This window comes from Notamacropus eugenii, chromosome 3, assembly GCF_028372415.1.
Source record: "Notamacropus eugenii isolate mMacEug1 chromosome 3, mMacEug1.pri_v2, whole genome shotgun sequence".
Taxonomy (NCBI): Eukaryota; Metazoa; Chordata; class Mammalia; order Diprotodontia; family Macropodidae; genus Notamacropus; species Notamacropus eugenii.
In genome coordinates, this window is record NC_092874.1 from 334,038,772 (window position 1) to 334,061,418 (window position 22,647).

General features: G+C 36.2%; 1 protein-coding gene across 2 annotated transcripts in view; it reads right to left on the reverse strand.

Annotated features, from left to right (window-relative positions):
• COPS3 (COP9 signalosome subunit 3) overlaps positions 1 to 22,647 on the reverse strand; it is a 41,682-nt gene that overhangs the window by 3,119 nt on the left and 15,916 nt on the right. For both annotated transcript variants that reach the window (XM_072597064.1, XM_072597065.1), the window contains exons 3-10: positions 18,273 to 18,385; positions 18,129 to 18,178; positions 16,660 to 16,752; positions 10,746 to 10,925; positions 4,111 to 4,251; positions 2,893 to 3,066; positions 1,552 to 1,638; positions 467 to 580 (exon numbers count right to left, since the gene is read on the reverse strand). In XM_072597064.1, the coding sequence (XP_072453165.1) occupies positions 467 to 580; positions 1,552 to 1,638; positions 2,893 to 3,066; positions 4,111 to 4,251; positions 10,746 to 10,925; positions 16,660 to 16,752; positions 18,129 to 18,178; positions 18,273 to 18,385 (952 nt within the window). The remainder of the gene's footprint in view (positions 1 to 466; positions 581 to 1,551; positions 1,639 to 2,892; positions 3,067 to 4,110; positions 4,252 to 10,745; positions 10,926 to 16,659; positions 16,753 to 18,128; positions 18,179 to 18,272; positions 18,386 to 22,647) is intronic.

The window sequence follows — 22,647 nt, forward strand, 5'->3', positions numbered from 1 at the left end:
TTAATCCATGGGCTTCAGAGTGCACAGGGTCTAAGGTTTTAGGGGGAGAAGGGAAGGGAAGTGTACCCCAAGTTAGCCAGGCAGCTTCTGGCCATCAAAATTTAGGAAGGCTGAGAGACAGGATGAGCTGAGTTACCCAGCTAGCTGGGCCCCATTTAGGCAACTCGGTCCACTCACAGGTTGAAATAATGTTTAGTCATAGCTGAAAAGAGTACCAGACACAATATGAAATAAGAAAGCTGGCCTGGGAACCTAACCACCATTTTTATAAGCGTTGCATCTATGAGAAAATGTATGCTGAACTACTCATTTATAAACAAACTTTTGAAACAAAACCCATTAGTAATCTGGCAAATGCCTGCACCTGGTTCTAAGAATAAGTTCTTAAGGTACAGAAATACAGAAGTTTTCTAGTCCCTGAAAATCTTAATAACCAAATTAGAGAACATTTTACATTAACATTTACCTCTTGATCAATGTTATGAAGCATAGCTGGGTTGTTATATTTTTCAGGATTATCATGGAAACTGACCATACCATCCTTTTGATTAATACTTGCAAAAATTTCACCATCTTCTATCTATAGATGAGAACCACCACAGAGAAAAGAGCTTTATTAAATATACAACACCAGCCATCAAAGTAAAAATCAGTGACTCTTCAATTACAAGCCTGCTCATAATAGTTGGACAGTTAATTTTGACTGTGATTTTTAGAGGAAAAAAATCTTAATCACCTTTGCTAAATGTACTGCCAGGGTTAAATGTTCCACTATAAAAGGAAAAGGTGGCAAATTTCAGTAACTAATAATAACTCCAGTGAGGACTGTGATGGATAGCAGGAAAAATTCAGGAAGACTAAAATTTCAATGTGTACATATAAATACATTTAGAGTATGACTTTAATGAAGTACAGGTAGAAGTGTACATACATACAAAGTTGGAAAGGCTTCACCTATGGGCCTAGTGATGGATGCCATGTGTTGTGCAAAGGCTAGTCTAGCTTAATTTGGAGAAGTTCAGAATCTCCAAAAAGCTATCAACCAGATTGTGAATTTTTTTTGGCCACAAGACATTAAAATGGTTTATTATGGTGAGGAGGTACTGCAATCTGTCATCAGCATAGGGAATCCTCACGCTCTCCCTCCTCTCCTGGCTTTCTTCAAATCTCACCTAAAGTCTAACCTTTTCCAAGAAGTCTTTCTTGAGCCACTCTTAATGCTATCTGTCTGTTGATTTTCTTCAATTTATTCAGTATATATCTTGTTTGTACAGTTATTTGCTTGTTAGCTCCCCCATTAGACTGTGAGCTCTTTGAGAGCCAGGACTCTTTTTGGCTTTTGTTTGTAAATCCAGTGATTCCCTACCATGCCTGGTATGTAGTGCTTGATAAATGATAGTTTACTGACTGACACTGATGAAATCTTTCAAAGTACTACAGTTCATATGTAAACACATGAATTTTTGCCTATTATTTAGGTAGCATGAATATTTGTAATAAGAAGAAGGCAAATTTCATCCACATAATTATCTCAAGAATGACTTTGCTTACCATGTGAAGGACATATTTTTCTGCCTCCTGAGGTCCTGACAACTGTACACGACTTGCCATATCTTGTAATGACAACGTTAAAAATGTCTGAAAATAAGAAGCAGAATTTGGACATAACCAGATACAATAGCTATGAGGAATGTTTATCTGATAAACAATTTCACTTATCTCAATGTAAAAACTATTCTTCATTCTACTAATATACTAAAGTATTTCAAAATGAAATCTGTGTGTAGTTGGATTTGAAACTGAAAAATCCATACCCTCCAGTAGATGAAGTCATATGGGAGAGTAGAAATTTCAAAGAAAAAAAAAGCAATAGATCATTTATTCTTAGTGGTACACAAGAAGTCAAGACCTCCACTATCTCTCCTTTGAAATTAATAATTAATGAACTATCTCCTTCTGATGCCCAACACTGACAAAATGGAGACTGGAAAATACTTTTTTACTACTGGCTAGATTTCTTACATTTGCACTTTTAGATTTGGGTATACATACATATAAATCAATGTTCTTTCCAAGTCACTCACCAAAAAGTCTGTTCATTTATTCTGTGGTACTACAATCATTCAAATTGACAAAATCAAGAATTGTGCATGACAAAATGGGGTTATTTTGGGTCCAGAACTGTGCTTCTATCAATGTAAAGAGCTCCATGGTAAGGGAACTATGTCTACCCATACAGAGCTGAAACAGTCCTATAGTTTTTAGTCTCAGACAGCTGAGGGCCTGGAGTTTAAGTGACATCACCAGAATCACAAAGACTTGGACATAGAGCCTAGGCTGTCCAGACTACAGGCCATCTCTTTATTTTCTCTATGTCACAATGTATCTCGTGAAGAAATAGAAAAGTAATTAAACGATTAAAAGTGAGCACATTTCAAAATTGCTAGTTGGGAAAAATTTTTTTCATATTTCAAAAAATATAGATATTTACCCATGTACCAGAATTTAGGTCCCCCACTACTGATGACCTCATCTCATACAGAGGAAAAGCTTGTTTCAATGACAAACATTAGAACAGTGTCTCTCATGCCAAAGGTCAGAACACTTACAATTTACAAGGGAGTAAAGTATGAAAACTGTTTCTAGTTCATTAGAACAACATCTATTGATATATCTCATCTTCAAAGCATTGTCACTTCATTTATTCCTCATCCTTCCAGTCATTCTGTACCTGCTTTTCTCTCTTCTCCTGGCTACCCAAATCCAATCCTCAAAAAGGGGAAAATCCAACTATCTTCTGTACAAATGAACTCCTACCACACTACTTTTGAAGGAGAGATTTTGTAGGAGCCTCAGAAGAATCATGAGACAAAGTATGAGAATTCATCTTACCTTTGTTAGCCTTTGAATGTTCTTCTTATAAAGAGAGGACAAACACTGCTTAACCAGCCCCATGTTGTTGTCTCTAGTGAAAGTTTCACTGTGTTTGTTTACCAGATTTCGGAGTTCTGATGGATTATTGGTTGAATAAACTTGTGCTAATTCATGGTAAGCATTGCTAAGGGGCTATGTTTTTAAAATAAGAAAACAAACCAATACACAAAGTTAGGTATATAGAAAGCAAATAAGTTTTTGTTTTGTTTTGTAAGTACAAGTAATGTATAAGAAGAAAACATTAAAAATACAAACAAAAATGATGACAAAAGACTGTCTAAATAATGCCTTTTTGATATAGCACAAGTTATTACTAACGGTAAATTAAATGGCTTAGATATTACAGATAGGTCAGGCAATACATTTTTTCTTCTAAAATGAAAGTCAGCATCAACAAAATTTTCTGGCTGTCTCCTGGTAAAATGGAGCATATAATAATGATTGAACAAAGCAGTATTCTAGCTTTTTTATACTGTTAGCACCCAACCCTTTTCTAGCTGTTGATCATGCAATGGAAGAAAAACAAAAGATAACATAAGATGAAGCACATCAACTTCCCTCACTAGAAATGACAGCATAAATGATTTTGCTATGGATGTCATATTAATAATATTATAACTAAATTGTTAATTTATGCAGAAACAAAAAGTATTGGCATTGTCATTAGGAAACTATGGAATACTCCACAAGATTAGCCTCTGGGTCATCGGAAGGACTAGTGGCCCCCAAACCATTTCTTGAAAATGGCTGCCATGTACTCTCTCACTGTTCTTTCACTGCTTGTTCAGAATGCTGCTTCAACTAGGGTAGGAGTAAACGTGATCTGGATACTTAATGCTCTGCCTTGTTACCTTTAACAAGCTAACTTGAAAACCCACCATCAAGAATCTTTGTATAGGACTGGATCATGAGGGAAGCAAAGGGTCTATTAAACAACTGTGGAAAGACTTTTCCCCCATGAAGAATTTCCTCAACTGGAACTTAAAGCATCATAAATTCAGTAAATAAAAATTAACCTAAATCTGATTCTTCATTTTAATACAAAACACACTATGCAAATAATATTTAATGAAACAATTCTCCTTTATATTGGCTTTGCAAAGAAAGTAAATTTATTTTTATCTTAACAATTTTCCTAAGTAAAATAGTTCTGTTTTATTTTTTTAGAACACTCACCTTAATGAATCTACCAACAATCTGAGAAGTGTATTTTGGCAGCTGTTGAACTTTGCCCAGTAATATCAAAGAAACTAGAATATACTTCTTATAAGATTCCAACATAATATGACTGACTGCCATGGCAGGAGTAGTTATGGCCTAAGCAAGAAAAAGATGTTAGATTTAGTAATAATTAATAATAAAAGCTAATTTAAGGTTTGCAAATCTCTTTAGACATATTTTCTCATTTGATCCTCACAACATTCCTGTGACATAGGAACATCTTCATTTTACAAATAAGGAAACTGAGGCTGAAGAGATTAAGAGATCTGCCCAAAGTCACAAAGCTAGTTTCTAAGACAGTATTTGAACCCAAATCTTCTTGACTCCAAGTTTAGTGTTCTGTTCACTGCTGCATGGTATCTCTATAGCAGCAGAGGTGGTAAATCTCAACACTCACATGAAAGTTACATGCCTTATTTGTCTGGTACTCTCATTCTGCAGAGTTTTTAAGTGGCTGAAATTTCCCCATCAAGTTTCAAATTTTGAACTATGGTGAATAGCTATGGTAAAAAAATACCACCTATTTCCCTACTTTCTTAAACAGAAATATACTTTAAACAAAGGATAACAAACATAATAATAACATTTTCCTAATGACTCAGGAACATCATAAAATGTATTAGAAAGGGCATGGGACTTCAAGATGGAAGACTTGTGTTCAAAGCTCAGCTCTGCTGAAAGATCTTGAGTAACTGATTAACCTGTTTGTATCTCAGTTTCCCCATCACTAAAATATAGACACCATGACCTCTATCTATCACATAGTGCTGTCGTCAGGGAAGCCCTTTGAAAAGCACAGAACAGGGAGGAGCCAAGATGGTGGAGTAGAAAGATACACATATGCTAGCTCCAAAACCACAGCCCATAAAATACCTGTAAAGAAGAACTCCCAACAAATTCTGGAGCAGCAGAAGCCACAGAACAACGGAGCAGAGGAGATTTCTGTTCCAGAGAGACCTGAAAAACTGACCCGAAAGGTCCATCACACACCGGACCCGGATCACAGCCCAGCCCTGCCTTGGCCACGCAGCACCGAAAGGAGCAGATCTGAGCAGGCTTCAGGGACGGAATCTCCAGCAGCAGCGCAGGTCCCTCCACCCACAGGGCCAAAGGTCAGTGAGAGGGTCTTTTCAGCTTGCCCAGTGGGGAGCGGGGTGTCTCCATAATTCAGGCCCCCTTGGGAGGCAGCAGCAGAGGCAGCAGCAGACAGGGGCTCCCAAAGCAGGCAGGAGCTCGAATCCATTGTTGAAGGTCTCCGCATAAACCCCAACCTGAATTTAATCTCACACTGAATAGCAGCCCTGCCCCCACTGAAAGCCCTGAGGCTGTGGAGCAGCATTTGAATCTCAGACCCCAAGCACTACCTGGGTGGATCTGGAGGTGAGGTGGGTGTGGAAAGGAAACTCAGAAGTCAAGTAACTGGCTGGGAAAATGCCCAGAAAAGGGAAAAAAATAAGACCATAGAAGGTTACTTACTTGGTGAACAGATATCTCTTCCCTTCCTTTCGGATGAGAAAGAACAATGCTCACCATCAGGGAAAGACACAGAAGTCAAGGCTTCTGTATCCCACACATCCAGAATAAATATTCAAAGGGCTCAGGCCATGGAAGAGCTCAAAAAGGATTTTGAAAATCAAGTCAGAGAGGTGGAGGAAAAACTGGAAAATGAAAGAGATGCAAGAAAAGCATGAAAAGCAGGTCAACACCTTGCTAAAGGAGACCCAAAAAATGCTGAAGAAAATAACACCTTGAAAAACAGGCTAACTCAATTGGCAAAAGAGGTTCAAAAAGCCAAAGAGGAGAAGAATGCTTTCAAAAGCAGAATTAGCCAAATGGAAAAGGAGATTCAAAAGCTCACTGAAGAAAATAGTTCTTTCAAAATTAGAATGGAACAGATGGAGGCTAATGACTTTATGAGAAACCAAGAAATCACAAAACAAAACCAAAAGAATAAAAAAATGGAAGATAATGTGAAATATCTCATTGGAAAAACAACTGACCTGGAAAATAGATCCAGGAGAGACAATTTAAAAATTATGGGACTACCTGAAAGCCATGATCAAAAAAAAAGAGCCTAGACATCATCTTTCACGAAATTATCAAGGAAAACTGCCCTGAGATTCTAGAACCAGAGGGCAAAATAAGCATTCAAGGAATCCACCAATCACTGCCTGAAAGAGATCCAAAAAGAGAAACTCCTAGGAACATTGTGGCCAAATTCCAGAGCTCCCTGGTCAAGGAGAAAATATTGCAAGCAGCTGGAAAGAAACAATTCAAGTATTGTGGAAATACAATCAGGATAACACAAGATCTAGCACCCTCTACATTAAGGGATTGAAGGGCATGGAATATATTCCAGAAGTCAAAGAAACTAGGACTAAAACCAAGAATCACCTACCCAGCAAAACTGAGTATAATACTTCAGGGGAAAAAATGGTCTTTCAATGAAATAGAGGACTTTCAAGCATTCTTGATGAAAAGACCAGAGCTGAAAAGAAAATTTGACTTTCAAACACAAGAATGAAGAGAAGCATGAAAAGATAAACAGCAAAGAGAAGTCATAAGGGACTTTACTAAAGTTGAACTGTTTACATTCCTACATGGAAAGACAATATTTGTAACTCTTGAAACTTTTCAGTATCTGGGTACTTGATGGGATTACATACATGCACACACACACACACACACACACATGCACACACACACAGAGACAGAGAGCACAGAGTGAATGGAATAAGATGGGATCATATCTTAAAAAAATGAAATTAAGTGGTGAGAGAAAAATATATTGGGAGGAGAAAGGTAGAAATGGAATGGGGCAAATTATCTCATAAAAGAGGCAGGCAAAAGACTTTTTAGTGGAGGGAAAAAGAGGGGAGGTGAGAGAAAAACATGAAGTTTACTCTCATCACATTTGACTAAAGGAAGGAATAAAATGCACACTCATTTTGGTATGAAAACCTATCTTACCATACAGGAAAGTGGGGGAGAAGCAGGGTGGGGGGGAGGATGGAAAGGAGGGCAGTGGGAGGAGGGAGCAATTTGAAGTCAACACTCTTGGGGAGGGACAGGATCAAAAGAGAGAATAGAAGCAATGGGGGGCAGGATAGGATGGAGGGAAATATATTTAGTCTTACACAACACGACTAATATGGAAGTCATTTGCAAAACTACACAGATATGGCCTATATTGAATTGCTTGCCTTCCCAAAGGGAATGGGTGGGGAGGAAGAGATGAAGAGAAGTTGGAACTCAAAGTTTTAGGAACAACTGTCGAGTACTGTTCTTGCTACTAGGAAATAAGAAATACGGGTAATGGGGTATAGAAAGTTATCTTGCCCTACATGACAAAAGAGAAGATGGGGATAAGGGAAGGGAGGGATGTTAGAAGAGAGGGCAGATTGGTGATAGTGGCAATTAGAATGCTTGGCGTTTTGGGGTGGGGGGAGGGGACAAATGGGGAGAAAATTTGGAACCCAAAATTTTGTGGAAATGAATGTTAAAAGTTAAATAAATAAATTTTAAAAAAAAACACAGAACACTATACATGTCAGTTGCTGCTAATGACTAAAATGTTATTAGAATTTACTGTACGTAGGGCTATTTGTTCTAGGCACAAACTTCTGTGTCTTTAGAATTATGTCTGTAGAAGTGCTAAATTTAACTATATGAGCTTTTTTAGACAGTGACTCAGAAATTCCCAATAGGCATGATTTATTATGACTGCAACACCTAGCTAATAGCATTTCTGTACATTGCAACAAAACACAGCAGCAAGAGAGAAAGAGAAATTTCACTTAAAATAACTGTAGACAGTATGAAACACTTGGGAGTCTATCTGGCAGGATACACTCAAGACTATATGAACACTACTATGAAACACTTCACATAAAATAAAAATTTAAGCAAATGAAGAAATATTAATTGCTCATGGGTAGGCAGAGCCTATATTATAATGAAAATGACAATTTCTAAATGAATTTACTTATTCTGGACCATACCAATCAAACTGCCAAGGAATTATTTCCTAGAACTAGGAAGAATAATAAAATTCATCTGGAGGAACAAAGGGTCAAGAATACCAAGGGACTCAATGAAATAAAAAACAAGGGAAGGCAACAAAGCAGTACCAGATCTTAAACTATACTACAAAGTAGTAATCATCAAAACAATTTGGTGCTGGACAGGAAACAGTGATTGAATAATGAAATGGACTGAGTAGACAATATACAAAAGTAAATTATCACAGTGACCTATGTTTGATAAACTCAAGATCCAAGCAACTGAGGCAAGAACTTTTGGACAAAACTGCTAGGAAAACTAGAAAACAGTCTGGCAGAAACTATGCACAGACTAACATTTCATACTTTATACCAAGACAAGCCTGAGGGTACATCATAGACAAATTAGGGGAGCATGGAAAAAAATTACATGTCAGATCTATTAAGACTTCGTGGCCAAAGAAGAGATAGAGATTACAAAGGTAAACATAGATAATTTTTATTACATTAAATTTAAAAGGTTTCACACAAACAAAATTGATGCAGCTAAAATTGGAAAGAAAATGGGAAACTAGGAAAAAACTTACAGCAAATTCTCTAATAAAGGTCTCAGTTCTCAAATATATAGGAAATAGGCAAATTTATAAAAATCAGAGCTATTCTCCAATTGATAAATGATTAAAGGATACAAACAGGCAGTTTTCTGAAGAAGAAATCATATGAAAAAATGCTCTAAATCACTAATGATCAAAGAAATACAAATTAAAACAACTCAGCGGCACCAACTCACACCCATCAGGCAGAATGGCTAACGTGACAAAAAACGGAAAATGACAAATGCTGAACAGAATGTGTAAAAATCAGCACACTAATGCACTGCTGATGGAGCTGTGAACTGGTCCAAGCATTCTGGAGAACAATTTGGAACTATACCCAAAGGGCCATAAAATTTTACATACCCTTTGATCCAGCAATACCACTACTAGGTCTCTGTCGCAAAGAGATTAAAGAAAAAGGAAAACCCATACATACAAAAGTAGCTCTTTTTGTGGTGGCAAAGAATTGAAAATTGAGGGTACGTCTATCAGTTGGGGGGTGGCTGAACAAGTTGCCATATATCATTGTGATGGAATACTATTATGCTGTAAAAAATGATGAAGAGGATGGCTTCACAAAAACTGATGGCAAAGTGAAGTGAGCAGAACCAGGAGAAACTGTGAATAACGACAATACTGTAACAATAACCAACTACTAAAGGTTTAGCTACTCTAATCAGTGCAATGATCCGCAACACTTCCCAAGGACTCATGATGAAAAACGCTATCCACCTGCAGAAATAAAACTGAGGAACTCTCCATGCAGACTGAAGTAAAGTTTTCACTTTTTCTTGCTTTTTTTTTTGGCAACATGGCTAATGTAAAGATGTTCTGAATGGCTTCATGTATGTAATGGGCATCATTTGAGTGGAGGGAAGAAGAGAATTTGGAACCGAAAATAAATTTTTTTAGAATTATCATTACAAAAAAAGTAATAATAATAGCTAACATTTATATAGCAATTGCTACATGGCAGGCACTGTGCTAAGCACTTGACAATTACTATTTCATTTTACCACCAGAACAATCATGGGAGGGAGGTGTTATTATCACCTCCATTTTATAGATGAGGAAACTGAGACACATAGAGGTTGTAACACAGCTAACAAGTGTTGGGGGGGCCCAAATCTGAACTCAGGTCTTCCTGACTCCAGGCCTGGTACTCTACCCACTGGACCATCTAATGGCCTTCTCGGTCTACATTATTAGTTGTCCATTTTGGTCTGGACCTGTGATTTCATAAGGAAAGTTTTTAGTGAAGAAATAACCTGTACTAACACACATCTATAACTGTTCTGCAATTCACAATCTCAGACCTGGGGCATTAAGAGATTGGTCACACCAATATGTCAGAAGAGACCTGAACAGAGATCTTCCTGCCTGAGGCCAGCGTTTTCTCTCCACTATACTACCTCTCACCAGGTTTTCATTACAAGGACAATCTCTACTTAGATTACTTACAGCTTGTTCATTACAGTCACAAGATCTTAGAGTTGGAAAAGGCTAGTCAGAAGTCATTTAATCCAACCTCCTTATTTTATGGATGAGAAAACAGAGAGGTGAGTTGATTTTGTGTAACAGCTGCTTATTTCTAAGCTTCAATGGACTGACCTGTAATTTCAGTGGTCATTCTGCAGCTATGTCATGTGAGGCACAAGGGGGCCAACTTGTCAATATTAAAGTACTATATGAACGCAATTATCATTACTAGTATTATTATAGCATCCTAACTTCCTTAATTAGGACTATGATCCTTTGGGTATTCTTTAGGTTATGGCATTCTAATTCACAAATATATTGTTAATTTATTCTTAAAAACTAACGAGTCAAAGAGACTATCCATACTTCACAAAAAAAATTAAATTACTATTAAATGTTTAATGATAATTTTTTTAAAAGAAAAGGAGTATCTACCCACAAAACTCTAGCCTCTTAGAACAATCTAATACATAAAACTCTGTTCCTTTGGTCATAAAAATTAAGAAAGAGTTACCTGTTCATAAAAGTAGAGTGCTCTTTCAAAGTTCTTTAGCCCCGTGTAGATCATTCCACCATAATAATAGTAACATAAAAAATGCTTTGCATCGTAAGCCCCATTCTCCTTACAAATGTCCATCATATCCACATCCAGATAGGGGAGTGCAGGTTTAAAGCATTTTGCCAACAAACAAAGCTGCAAGAAAAGATGAAAGCATTAAATTAATTTGAATACATGCAGTAATTTCACAAACAAGGAATTTTGGGGAGAGAAATGGTATTAATATATGTTCAAACTTACATTCATTATATTTTAAAAAGCTAAAATTGAAGGGGAAAACAGATTATTCTTTTAACTATTCACAATGAATTGACATTACTGCATTATTCAGTCAACTGTTTATCAAGATGGACAATTAAAATAACTTCAGACTTCCAGTTATAAGTAACAGTCTATTCTACTTTTGGACAATTCTAATTGCTAAGATCTGCCCCTGCCCCCCCCCCCCAACCTTCATCAAGACCATTTCTATCTCTTTACACCTACTCTATATATAGCTCTACTTTCTGGAATAAAAGAAAATAATCCTTCTTCCATATTAAAGTCCTTCAATACCTTAAGTCTCAAATTTTGAACAGACAGCTGGTCTTAGAGTCAAGAAGATCTGGGTTCAAGTCTTGCCTCTAACACATACCAATGATGTGATCCACAGAAAGTCACAATCCTCTAAGAACCCCCAGCAAATTCAATAAGAATATAATTACTGGTTTCTCCTATTCATTTTATTTCTTCTATGCAACATGACTAATGTGAAAATGTGTTTAATAAGAATGTATGTGTACAGCCCATATAATATTGCATGCTGGCTTGGGGGAAGAGGGAGGAGAAACTTTAAAACATAGTGAAGTGATTTTGAAAAACTGAAGAAAAAAAAAAATCCCAATAGTCTTCTAAGGCAAAATGCCTTCCACATCCAGAAAAAGAAGTATGGAATTCAACTGCAGAATGTAGCAGATGTGTGTGTGTGTGTGTGTGTGTGTGTGTGTGTGTGTGTGTATGTGTGTGTGTGTGTGTGTGTGTGTGTGTGTGTGTGTGTATTATGTTATAGGATTTCTCCCATTTATTTTAGTTCTTCTACACAGCATGACTATAATGAAAATGTATTCAATAGGAATGTGTGTGTAGATCCTATATAGAACTGTATGCCGTCTTGGGGAGGGAGGAGGGTGGGTGGGGTAGGTAGGCGGAAAAAAAACCTAAGTTTTATGGTAGTGATTGTAGAACATTAAAAATAAATAAAATGAATATATATATGTGTGTATATATATATATATATATATATATATATATATATATATATATATATATAAACTGAAAACAAATTAATTTTTAAAAATGTAAAAAAAAAAGAATATAATTAACAAATGACCTGCCTGTTTGCACTGGGACAAGCCATTTCCATATCAAGAATTCTCCACACCATCACTGACAAAAAGAGTACTCTGTGCTCACCACCAGCCCCAGGACATTGAGCACCCCTGACATTCCTTACAGGACCTGCCACTTTTCTTTATTCACCCTTAGTTACCTGCTCTTCTATCCCTATATATATCTTTTAAAGTCCAAATTGGCAGATGAGTTTCTTATGTATCTACATCTGATTCTTTTGAGAGCTCTCCCATTTTTTACTCACCCAAACAATTTGTCATCAAAATTTCATGCCTATCATCCTGTAAGATTCTGGGCCTTCCCACTCTCTGACTCCAAAGTCAGAAATTAAGGTACACATCAGACTACACTTCACAGTCCTCTCTTCCTCTAGCAGCACCCCTAAGATGGAGGAGATAACTCCTTGGAAGATTCCCATGGTTTCTACTTCAGCAGCCAGCTGTCTTCCTTATTGGGCAAAACCAGGTCCAGAATAGCATCCCCCCTTGCTACTTCCTCTATCTTTTGAAGAACCAAATTATGAGTGAGGCAAGCCACAAATATATTACCTGCTCAGATTTAGAAAAGAAAATATTCCAGCACATGTGGGATAATGGAATTCTTCCATCACAACTGTATCATACCTCTGTGCTACATTTATGATGTTTTTCTTCTTTGTGGATAGATGGTGTATTCCATTCACAATATCACCTTTATTTATTTTTTCAATTTATTCTATCCCAAATATTTTCCTACATGCTTCTGAATTTCCTCATAGGAATATAACTTCTTAATACACAATGCTAGTTTGTTGCCTATTTTATCCATTTTTTCCTTTGGAATACAGTATACAATTCCATAGCCCCATTCTGGTCAAATCCCATCCTGCCAAAAGTCTCAATGATAACCTCTATGAAACCAAATTTACTTCATTATGTTAAAATCTCTAGTTCACCTGAATTTTATGTATAGTCATATAAAACCATGATTTCAATTGCTGATTCTACTTTTTGATAGTTTCCTATGAATTATTGGTCCTTACTACTAATACTCTCCTTACTATGTTTTGCCTGTTACCCTTCTTTGGTATATGTTTCGGTAGATAGTTGTGAGCAATTTTCTTCTGTGCCCTTAATTTTCTGTTAAAAGATAAAATCTGCAAGTCTCCATGAAAATAATGGCTACCAAAAATAATTTTATCAGCCCTACTTAGGCTGGTGAAAGGGAAAAAAATAGCATTTTATGTTGAAACAAAGAAGATGAATGTCCATCAGCTAGGGAATGGAAAAATTAAGTATCATTTATGAACATTATGGAATATTGTTGTGCCATAATCCAGGAATATGACACAATAAGAAAAAGTTGGAAAGACTTGTATAAACAGATGGAGAATGAAATGGATAGAACTACCAGTACAATTCAACCAATTACCACAATAATGCAAAGGAAAAAACACTGAAAGACCTCAGAACTCTGATCAACCATGACTTCAGAAAAGTAAGGATGAAGTATGCTTCCCTCTCCTTGTCAGAGAGGTGATGGTTTAAGGGTACAAAATAAGACACAGATCAACAGACACAAGGAGTGTGCTGACTTGTTTTGCTTGACTATACTGATCTGCGTAAGTGTGGATTTCTATTTGGAGGGAACAGTGGAATAAGTATATAATGACAGAAGCAAAAAAAAGAATTAAGAAAAACAAGAAAACAGCATCAGTAAAAACAGCATCAAAGAAAAACACGATAGGAAATTCAGAAGGATCTCTAAATAAGGTAATTTTGTTACTACCCTGTAAAATTTCATATACACTCAGAAAAAAAAAGACAAATTATATCAAAGTTCATGGTTTTATGTAAAATCATCTTTTCTGTTGTTCTTTGTGTAGAGAAATATTTATAGGATCAAAAGCCTAGACCTGGAAAGATCCTTGGAGGTCCCATCTTTTGACAGCTGAGTGAGTTACCCAAGGTGACTCAAACAGTGTCAAAGGCAGCATCTGAACTCCACTTGGCTGTCACTCCAGGGTACTCTCGACACTGTGCTGCTCTGCCTCATGTGGATGATTTTAAAGTTCACAATGAAAAGGAATATTTTTTTAAAATGTAAAACACGTTATTGAACTAACGTGCGAGCTCCCATTCTCCCTCTTCCCCCCTCAAATGCCAGGTACCACACCCAGGGCCCTCACAGTCATGGGTCCTTGCTCTTTCAGTTTTTTCTAGAGAGGTGAGTCAATATGGATTCTAACACTCCCCACAAAGGAAAAGGGGCAGTAAGTGTGGCCATGCAAAGGAAGTATAACTGAGGGCTAGGTGAAAGAGGAAACATATCCCAGGGCAGAACCCACTGGAGGAATAGGCTTCCAAACCTAAGGACAAGAGCACTAGAAACCTAGACTGGATCTGTCTTCTAGCTTGGGCAGCTGGGGACAAAGCAGGGAGAGAGCTGGGCTTCCTACTTCTTGTCATCCAAATCCAGCTCCAGGAACTTCATAACTGTATGACCCCAGGCAAGTGACTTCACCTCTTGCTGCTTCAGTTTCTTCAACTTTAAAATGGGAATAACAGGAGCACCTACCTCCCAGGCTGCTGTGAGGGTTAGATGGGGTAAGAACTATAAAGTACCCAGCACAATGCCTGGTACATAGCGAGCGCCGTATACATGTTAGTGACGATTATTACTACCCCCATGGAGTTTACTCTAGACCAGAAGTTTGTAAACTTTTGGTAATGTATTTTGGTAATCTGACAAAGTTTTCTCAGAATAATTTACTTAAATGAATATAATAAAATACATAGCATTACAAAGGAAATAAATTATAATGAAACTGAATCATCAAAATATTAAATAAGCTTGCACTATTCCAGATTAGGAATAGTGTAGTGGTTCTAGACAAAGAGCTGACCAAGTCCTAGTAAGTCTCCCCCAAACTCCAAAACAACCAAAAGAGGCTAAGAATACACAATGCAGGAGAAAAGGTCCATGTCACATCAGTAGTTGGAGAAGACACCAAGAGTGAGGATGGAAATCAGAGATGAGCTACCAAGAATATAAGAAAAGAAGAAATAGAAATGTAAGATATAAAATATATTAAAATATAAGAAAAAAGGAGGCTAAAAAACTCCAGAAGAGAAAGGTTGGGTAGAAGCCTAACTCCTAAATAGTTAAAATAAGACTTGTAAGACAGAAGCAAAAATAAGCAAAGGCTCAAAGAAGAGTCATAATATGTTGAACAAGTATTATGCAATGAAGAAAAGTTAATAAAAATGTCCAGTGAAAAATAAAATTCTGTAGACTCTCCAGAGATCATAGGAAATCAGCAAGAAACCTGAGAATAGTTCAAAAGATTTCAAAGAAATTATTAGGATAGAAATGACATTGGAAAGTAAATCTCTCAAGAGAATAAACAACCAACCAAGTAGACCACTTAAAATTCATGACAGAGAATCATGCTGAAGTAACAGAGAATTTGAAAAGAAAAGTGCCATATCTGGAACAAGAAAGAAACCACAAGTTAAAGAAAAGCAAAACGGCAACTCTGAAAGGTTATATGAATTCTACACAAGTCTATGCGAATGCCCTTAAAAGACAATGCGTACCAAGATAGTTTAAGGATCACAGATTTCCAGAATAAGATAAACTGAAAGTATCTGACACACAGTTCACTTATGAAAGAAGAAATACAAACTTAATAGCCAAAGAAATAAACTTACATGTCCCTAAAAATCAGAGCAATGTAAACGTGACCTCAAAAGACCACCATATATCTACTAGAATAGCAAACGTATTTGAAAAAGATAAAAATCTAAGGCTGGCAGGGATAGAAAGAACCAGAAATATTTCACATTAGTAATGAGATTAGATACTAATTCAAAAGTTTTAGAGAACAATATGTAACAGCAGTCATAAAACTAATCACATCCTTTAACCAAAGCTAAGTGGCACGATAGATCACATACTGGACCTGGAACCAGGAAAATCTGAATTCAAATCTGCTCTCACATACTCCCTAGTACATGACCTTGAGCAAGTCACTTTTCCGCCTCAATTTCCTCAACTGTAAAATAAGGATAATAATAGCCCAAGGTTACTGTCAAAATGAAATGAGTTAATATTTGTAAAAATGCTCAGCACAGTACCTGGCATATAGTAGGCACTACATAAATGCTTATTCCCTTTACCTATATCCCACTGAAAAAAGAGCTAAACTGAAAGGAATGTGCCCCTACGGTCTGTGCCCCTAAGGTCTCTTACCTAGGATTTCATCATCCTTAGCATTCTATTAGAACCATTCTACCATTCTATTAGTACCATTTGTCCCTATGTGAATCATTAAAAATGGACAGCTATCAGTTTTGAAAAGTCTCAGAAAGCTGTCATTTCCCAGCTATAGGCCTATGAAGACAGTAATATTGCCCAACTGATCATAACACTGAGTATATGAAATATGCAAATCCTAAAAACCTTAGATTTTACATTTATTCATAATTCTACTTCTTACCTGGCAGAGATCTGCGTGTATTGAGGTCAGCTGGTTTGTATTCATCTGCATCTTGTCTATGGCTTGTCTGAGGACACCAATTCCTCGCAGGGGCTGTCAGAAATGACATCTCTTTCAGATAAGTTCTCATAGATGGCAGCACATTGGATCTTATGTTGTCACTTACAAATAAAAAAAATACTAATTGATAGGTTCCTTTAAACAACAATCTGAGGTTTCCATATCCTTTCAGGAAACTGTTGTTTTTATGTAATAGGAAACATTGACCTTCAATGTTTAAAAGAATTTCTTATGAGATAATGCAATTTCAGCACTGACTGAAAACCAGAAAACTATTTATTTACTATGGAAGCCAGTCTCTCTCTCAAAGCACTTCAATTTTGAATGAAGAAATTTTAATTTTAATTAACTTTAAATAAACAAAATACAGAAATTCTGTACATATAAATATTAAGAAGTTCTGGCATATCACCAACCTCTGAACATTATACAAAACATGAAAAGAGTCCATCCAGAATACATCGAACAAAATAAAATGAGCAGGGTCATGTACTAAATACAAGAGACAACTGAGGAACAATCAGTTATGTGTTACTATCTCCAAGATATTAAAAAAACAAGAAAAAGACTTCCAACAAGCTGTGCTGATCCTATCTGGGTGACGTATGGGATAAAAAGAAACACATTAAGATAAGTAGGTGTGGAAAGGCTGTGATTTGCATCAGTTAAGGGAGTATACTGATGAAATCACAATATTACGAAGTACTATTTTTGATACATAAGCTAGATTAAATAAATCAGGAAACTTCAAATTGTTGTTAAAAAGTGCTAGCATTTGTTCTTTGGGAAAGCCAATTAGAACAGTATAAATACTCCTTCCAAGAACATTATCTCATACGTGAATTTAAGACTGAAACCAAGTACTATCAAATGTAGGACCTTACACTGTGAGGTGTGACTAAAAGAAGAACACTCACTGATTTTTCTAGGTAGCATCATTTTATAGTCACATTGTAAATACACTGAAGAACTCACACGGCAAAAGACTGGTTGTTTACTATGAGCCTTTCTTTCAAACTACAGTGCTCTTTGTAACACCTAACATATATTTTATATTTTCAGTCTCTCTCACACCAACATATTGAAAACTATTTTAAATTCATACAGGTAGAAAAGTAATATCCTATAACAAAATAAATATTAAATTGAGTCCTAAGACTAGCACCTTAAAATTAAGGCACTACTGACTAGTTTGGTCACCTAAGGAATGGTCAGTTAAATGTCTTTATGCCTATTTCTTCTACACAAAATGTTTAAATTAAACGACATGGGAAAAGTACTTTGAGTTGCTCAGAAGGTATTATTTACAAAGTGTTAATATTACTAGCTTTAATCTTCATTCTAAACAAGCTAAGTTAGACAAACAGTATTGTACACTGGGCTTAAAATCACTAAATAAAATTTCTTACCTGTTTTCTTTCCACAAGAGCATTTGTTAACTGGTGGCAAAGACCAGCAACTAGATAAAGACAATAAACAATTTAAAAATTCAAGTAACCATAGTAAATACAAAACATTTTCAACAGAAAAGAATAAATTAATATATAGCTTACAAGTGTCTGTTGCATATCTAATATGTTCCCCATTACAAGTGCTGATAAAAAGCTGAACCTGTGAGAATAATGTTTCGAAGTCAGGTACACTGGGCATAGAAAACTTCACAAACCTAAAATAAGACAAAGATTCAATTACTTTCATTTCTGAAGAGAGAAAACAAGCAAATACATAGAACAAACTAATTTACAGGTACGAATGCCAAATACACACAAATCGTCTACTCTTTCCTTGAAATGTACTTTAAACTCATCTTTTAAAAATATCTTATTGATGCCTTTTGTCTTTATCTCAAGTCATTTCTAAAAAACCCTTCCCTCCTTCTCAAGACTGAACCCTCCCCTCATAACAAAGAAAAACAATTAAGCAAAAGTACCAGAAACAGTTACCACATTTGACATGCTCCATAAAATGTCTTGTCTCTTTGCTGAAAGGAGTGCTTCATTACTACTTCCTCTATATAATCAATGGATTTTCACTTACTAAGAGTCCAGCTTCCATTAAAGAACCTTTTCATTTATATTGCCAGTCATCGTGTATACTCATTTCGCTCTGCTTATTTTGTTCTACATCAGTTCATAAAAATCTTCCAATGCTTCTCTGAATTTTTCACATTCTTACTCAAAATATTTCATAACATTTTTGATGGAAGCAATACCGTAAGGCTCTACCCTCATGCGGATTATGACAGTTGTTCCTTAAAAGATGTTGAAACTGTCCTCAAGATTTAATTGACTCAGAGAACTAAGACTTGGCCTTTGACATGGCTTCCTGTTCACTGAGTGAAAAACAGACAAGACACAGACTGGCTCCTTGCTTGGCCTTTGACACTGCTACAAGAACACTGTGCTCAGCTCAATTAAGAATATCTTCAATTAACATCCCTTCCCTTTTGGGAATATTCTTTCCCTAGTAGGCTTTCCAAGTCACAGAAAAAGGTCCTTCTGGCTATAAAAGGCAAACTCCTCTACAAGTATACATGATCCCCATTATCTGGTCTTCTCTGGAAGACTGCCCCTTTATCCACCTCACCACACCCCCCCTTCCCCCCACTAATCTTTAATTTCTCTCAGTCTACTGGCTGCTTTCTTGCTATCTATAAAAAAACAAAACAAAAGGCCACACACATACAACAAATAACACTTGCTTGATCTATCACTGGTAGTTATCATCCTTTAATTCTCCTTTTAATGCCCTTGATAACTTGGCTTCTTCCTACTTTTCCATTCTTCTTATACCTTATTCTAGTCCTCCTCCTCCCCCACACCCACCCACACTCCCAACACCTCCTTCCACATGTTCTATGATTTAGTGACATTGGCATCCTTGCAGTTCCTTACATAAGATACTACATCTCTTAATTCCAGGCATTTCAATGGCTATCCCTTATACCTAGATTTCTCTCCCTCTCTTTCCTAATCTCTCTTAAGGTTAGTGCTTTCACTCTGAGATTATCTCCAATATATCGTAAATATATCTTATTTATATGTTGTCTCCCCCAATAAGATTGTGGGCTCCTTGAAGGCTGACTGTTTTTGTCTTTGTTTGTATCTCCAGCTCTAAGCACAGTGTCTGGTACATAGCAGGCACTTAAATATATGCTTGTTAATTTGAATTGACTTCTCCTGCTAGGACTACATAAACTCCTTAAGTTTACATGCCAATCTTGAATCTAAAGTGCCTGCCTATCTAGCCTGAGTCAGATTTGACCTATTACAACATTTATATAAGCAGAGGTCTACCCCACCCCCCACAGCAATTCATCAAAGAGCACCCACTTTTACCACAGAATGCTGTTATAAATATCTGGATATGCATTCTGACTCTTGAGAAGCAAGATGAATACAGCACCAGTCACAAATCCAGGAAGACTTGGTTTCAAGTTCTGCTTTTAACACATATTGGCTATGTGACCATAAGCAAATCACTGTCAAGCACTCCTGATACTCAAAGCAACTAAGACAGTAAGATGCAGAGAAGGTGCTCACCTGGGAGTTCCCCATATTAATGAAATCTCTATCACAACATAGGGTCCTAAAATGTAACTTCCTTGGGAGTAAGGGCTATTTCCAGCTCAGGGGGATAGGGATAAGCACAGGATAGGCACTTAAATGTTTGCTGACTGACTGCTTCTGTCTCTAACTTTAGAACAGAACTGTTGGTTCAAGGGTATGGACAGTTCTTTCACCCTTCCTTCATAATTCCAAATTATATTCAGAACAGCTGGACCAATTCACTAATTCAGATTATTAATGTTTTAATCAGTCTTCACACAGCCCTTCCAACATTGACAGTTCGCATATTTCAATCTTTCCTAGTTTGCAACACAAAAGTTGTTTTTATTGGAGAATTGGAGAGCCAAACATCTTCCCACTTAGTTTTTTTTACTTTTTTCAAAGATTTAATTACAGCAGAAACTTTTTAATATTATGTGATCAAAACTTTTTTTCTTGTTTAAGATTCTCCCCATATCTATGGTGATGAAAGGTACCGCCTCTACTCTTTTCTAATTTTTTTATGATGTACCTTAATTTGCAGGTTGTACATCCATTTTTTAGATTTTATGAAGTATGTTAACTGAATTTCTACAAAATTTTCAAGTTTTTCCATCATTTCTTGTCAAAAAGGGAATTCTTATCCTCAGAATTTATGCACTTGAGTTTATCAAACACTGGACTACTGTTTTCAACTGCTTCTGTTTCCTGCTTATCCAGTCTGTTCCATTGATCAGTATACTCTCTTCTTGAACTAGTACCAAAATAGTTTTAATGACTATTGTTTATAATTCAAGGTCAGGTAAAGTTCTACCTGCCCCTTCCATTTGTACTTTATTTACAATTCTTTATACTTTTCATTATTTCCTTTGAGATTCTAGACTTATTATTCCTCCAAATGAACTGTGGTTTTGTCACATTCTATAAAGTATCTCCTTTGTAACTTGACGGGTACAGCATCAAATCTGTAAAATAATTTTGACAGCATCCTTTTTGTTATATTGGAACCACCTACTCACGATGATGGAATATCTACCCATTTATGTTTTCCTTTATTTTTGCAAGTGTTTTCTGTAGTTGCATTTATATTAGTCTTGGTAAGTTAGCTTCCAGATATTTTATGTGTGTTAGCTGGTATTTTGAGGGAAATCTCTCATATCATGATTCCTTCCTGATTTTTGTTAGTCCTTTAAAGAAATACTAGTGATGTTTTTGGTAGATTTATTTTGAATTCAACAATTTTACTGAAGCTATTAATCACTTCAAGTAGTTTCTTTACTGATTCTCTAGGTTTTTTCCTCTAATCACTCATTTATGGCTTGCAGGATTGCTTTTTCTGAGAATAAGCTGTTTAAGATCTTTTTCTTGTTTAGGTATTTGGCATTTTTGTAGATTCTCATCTGCTTCCTTTGAATTCTTAAAGTTTGAGGGTCTGTAATCAAATATGGTGTTTTTGTTGCTGTTATTTGACTAGCCCTGTTATTTCTCTGGTACAGAGAACTTATTTTACCAACGCAAAGAGGCGTCTGCTCTGAAACTGAGAGGAGATTTGAATCCAGGTGGTTTTGATTCTGAGGCCAGTTTCTGTCTACTATTCCATATTGTCTAACTTCTGTGTATGCTAGTTGTGTACAGCAGTTTCTGATACTTCTCTTGACTTTTTGTTAGTTGTGATTTTTACCTAGTTTGCCCATTTTTCTTTGTTTTTCTTCATTAGTTTAGTCACTGATTTATCAAAAATACAGCTCTTTTATGTGTTAGTTCCATAGTCTTTTTATTCTCAAGTTTCTCTATTTTTACTCTGTCAACATTTCTTCTTCTGAACTTGTTTTAGGATCATATATTGAAAGCCGGAAGAGATCTTCAAAGTCATTTTATAGATGAAGAGACTGAAGCTCAGAGAAATGGTAATGATAACGAGAGCTGACATTCACATAGCTCTTTAGGGTTTACAAAGGATTTTACAGTTTTCATCTCATTTGATTTTTATCTCATAACCGCCCTGTGAGGTATACACTATTATCATCCTCATTTTATAGATGGGGAAACTGAGGCTGAAAAAGGTTATGTGACTTGCTCAGGGTCACCTAGATAAGACAGTAAATATGGGAGGCAACATTCAAATTCAGGTCTTTCTGACTCCAAGTCCAAGACTTTACCCACTATACATCTAGCTTCTCTATGTCATTGAAATCTCAGTTCCCAGCCCAATGCCTAAGAAATGACTTGCAGCATAAAATAGGATTGCTAATTTACTTTCTAGGCTCCCTAGCTGCATATTCAATTCATTGAGTCTCTCTTTTTTTATTCTGTTCACCTAAGTTTTCAGAGGTAAAATTCTTGAGTATTTTTCCTAATCATAAGTTTCAGTGTTAGTAAT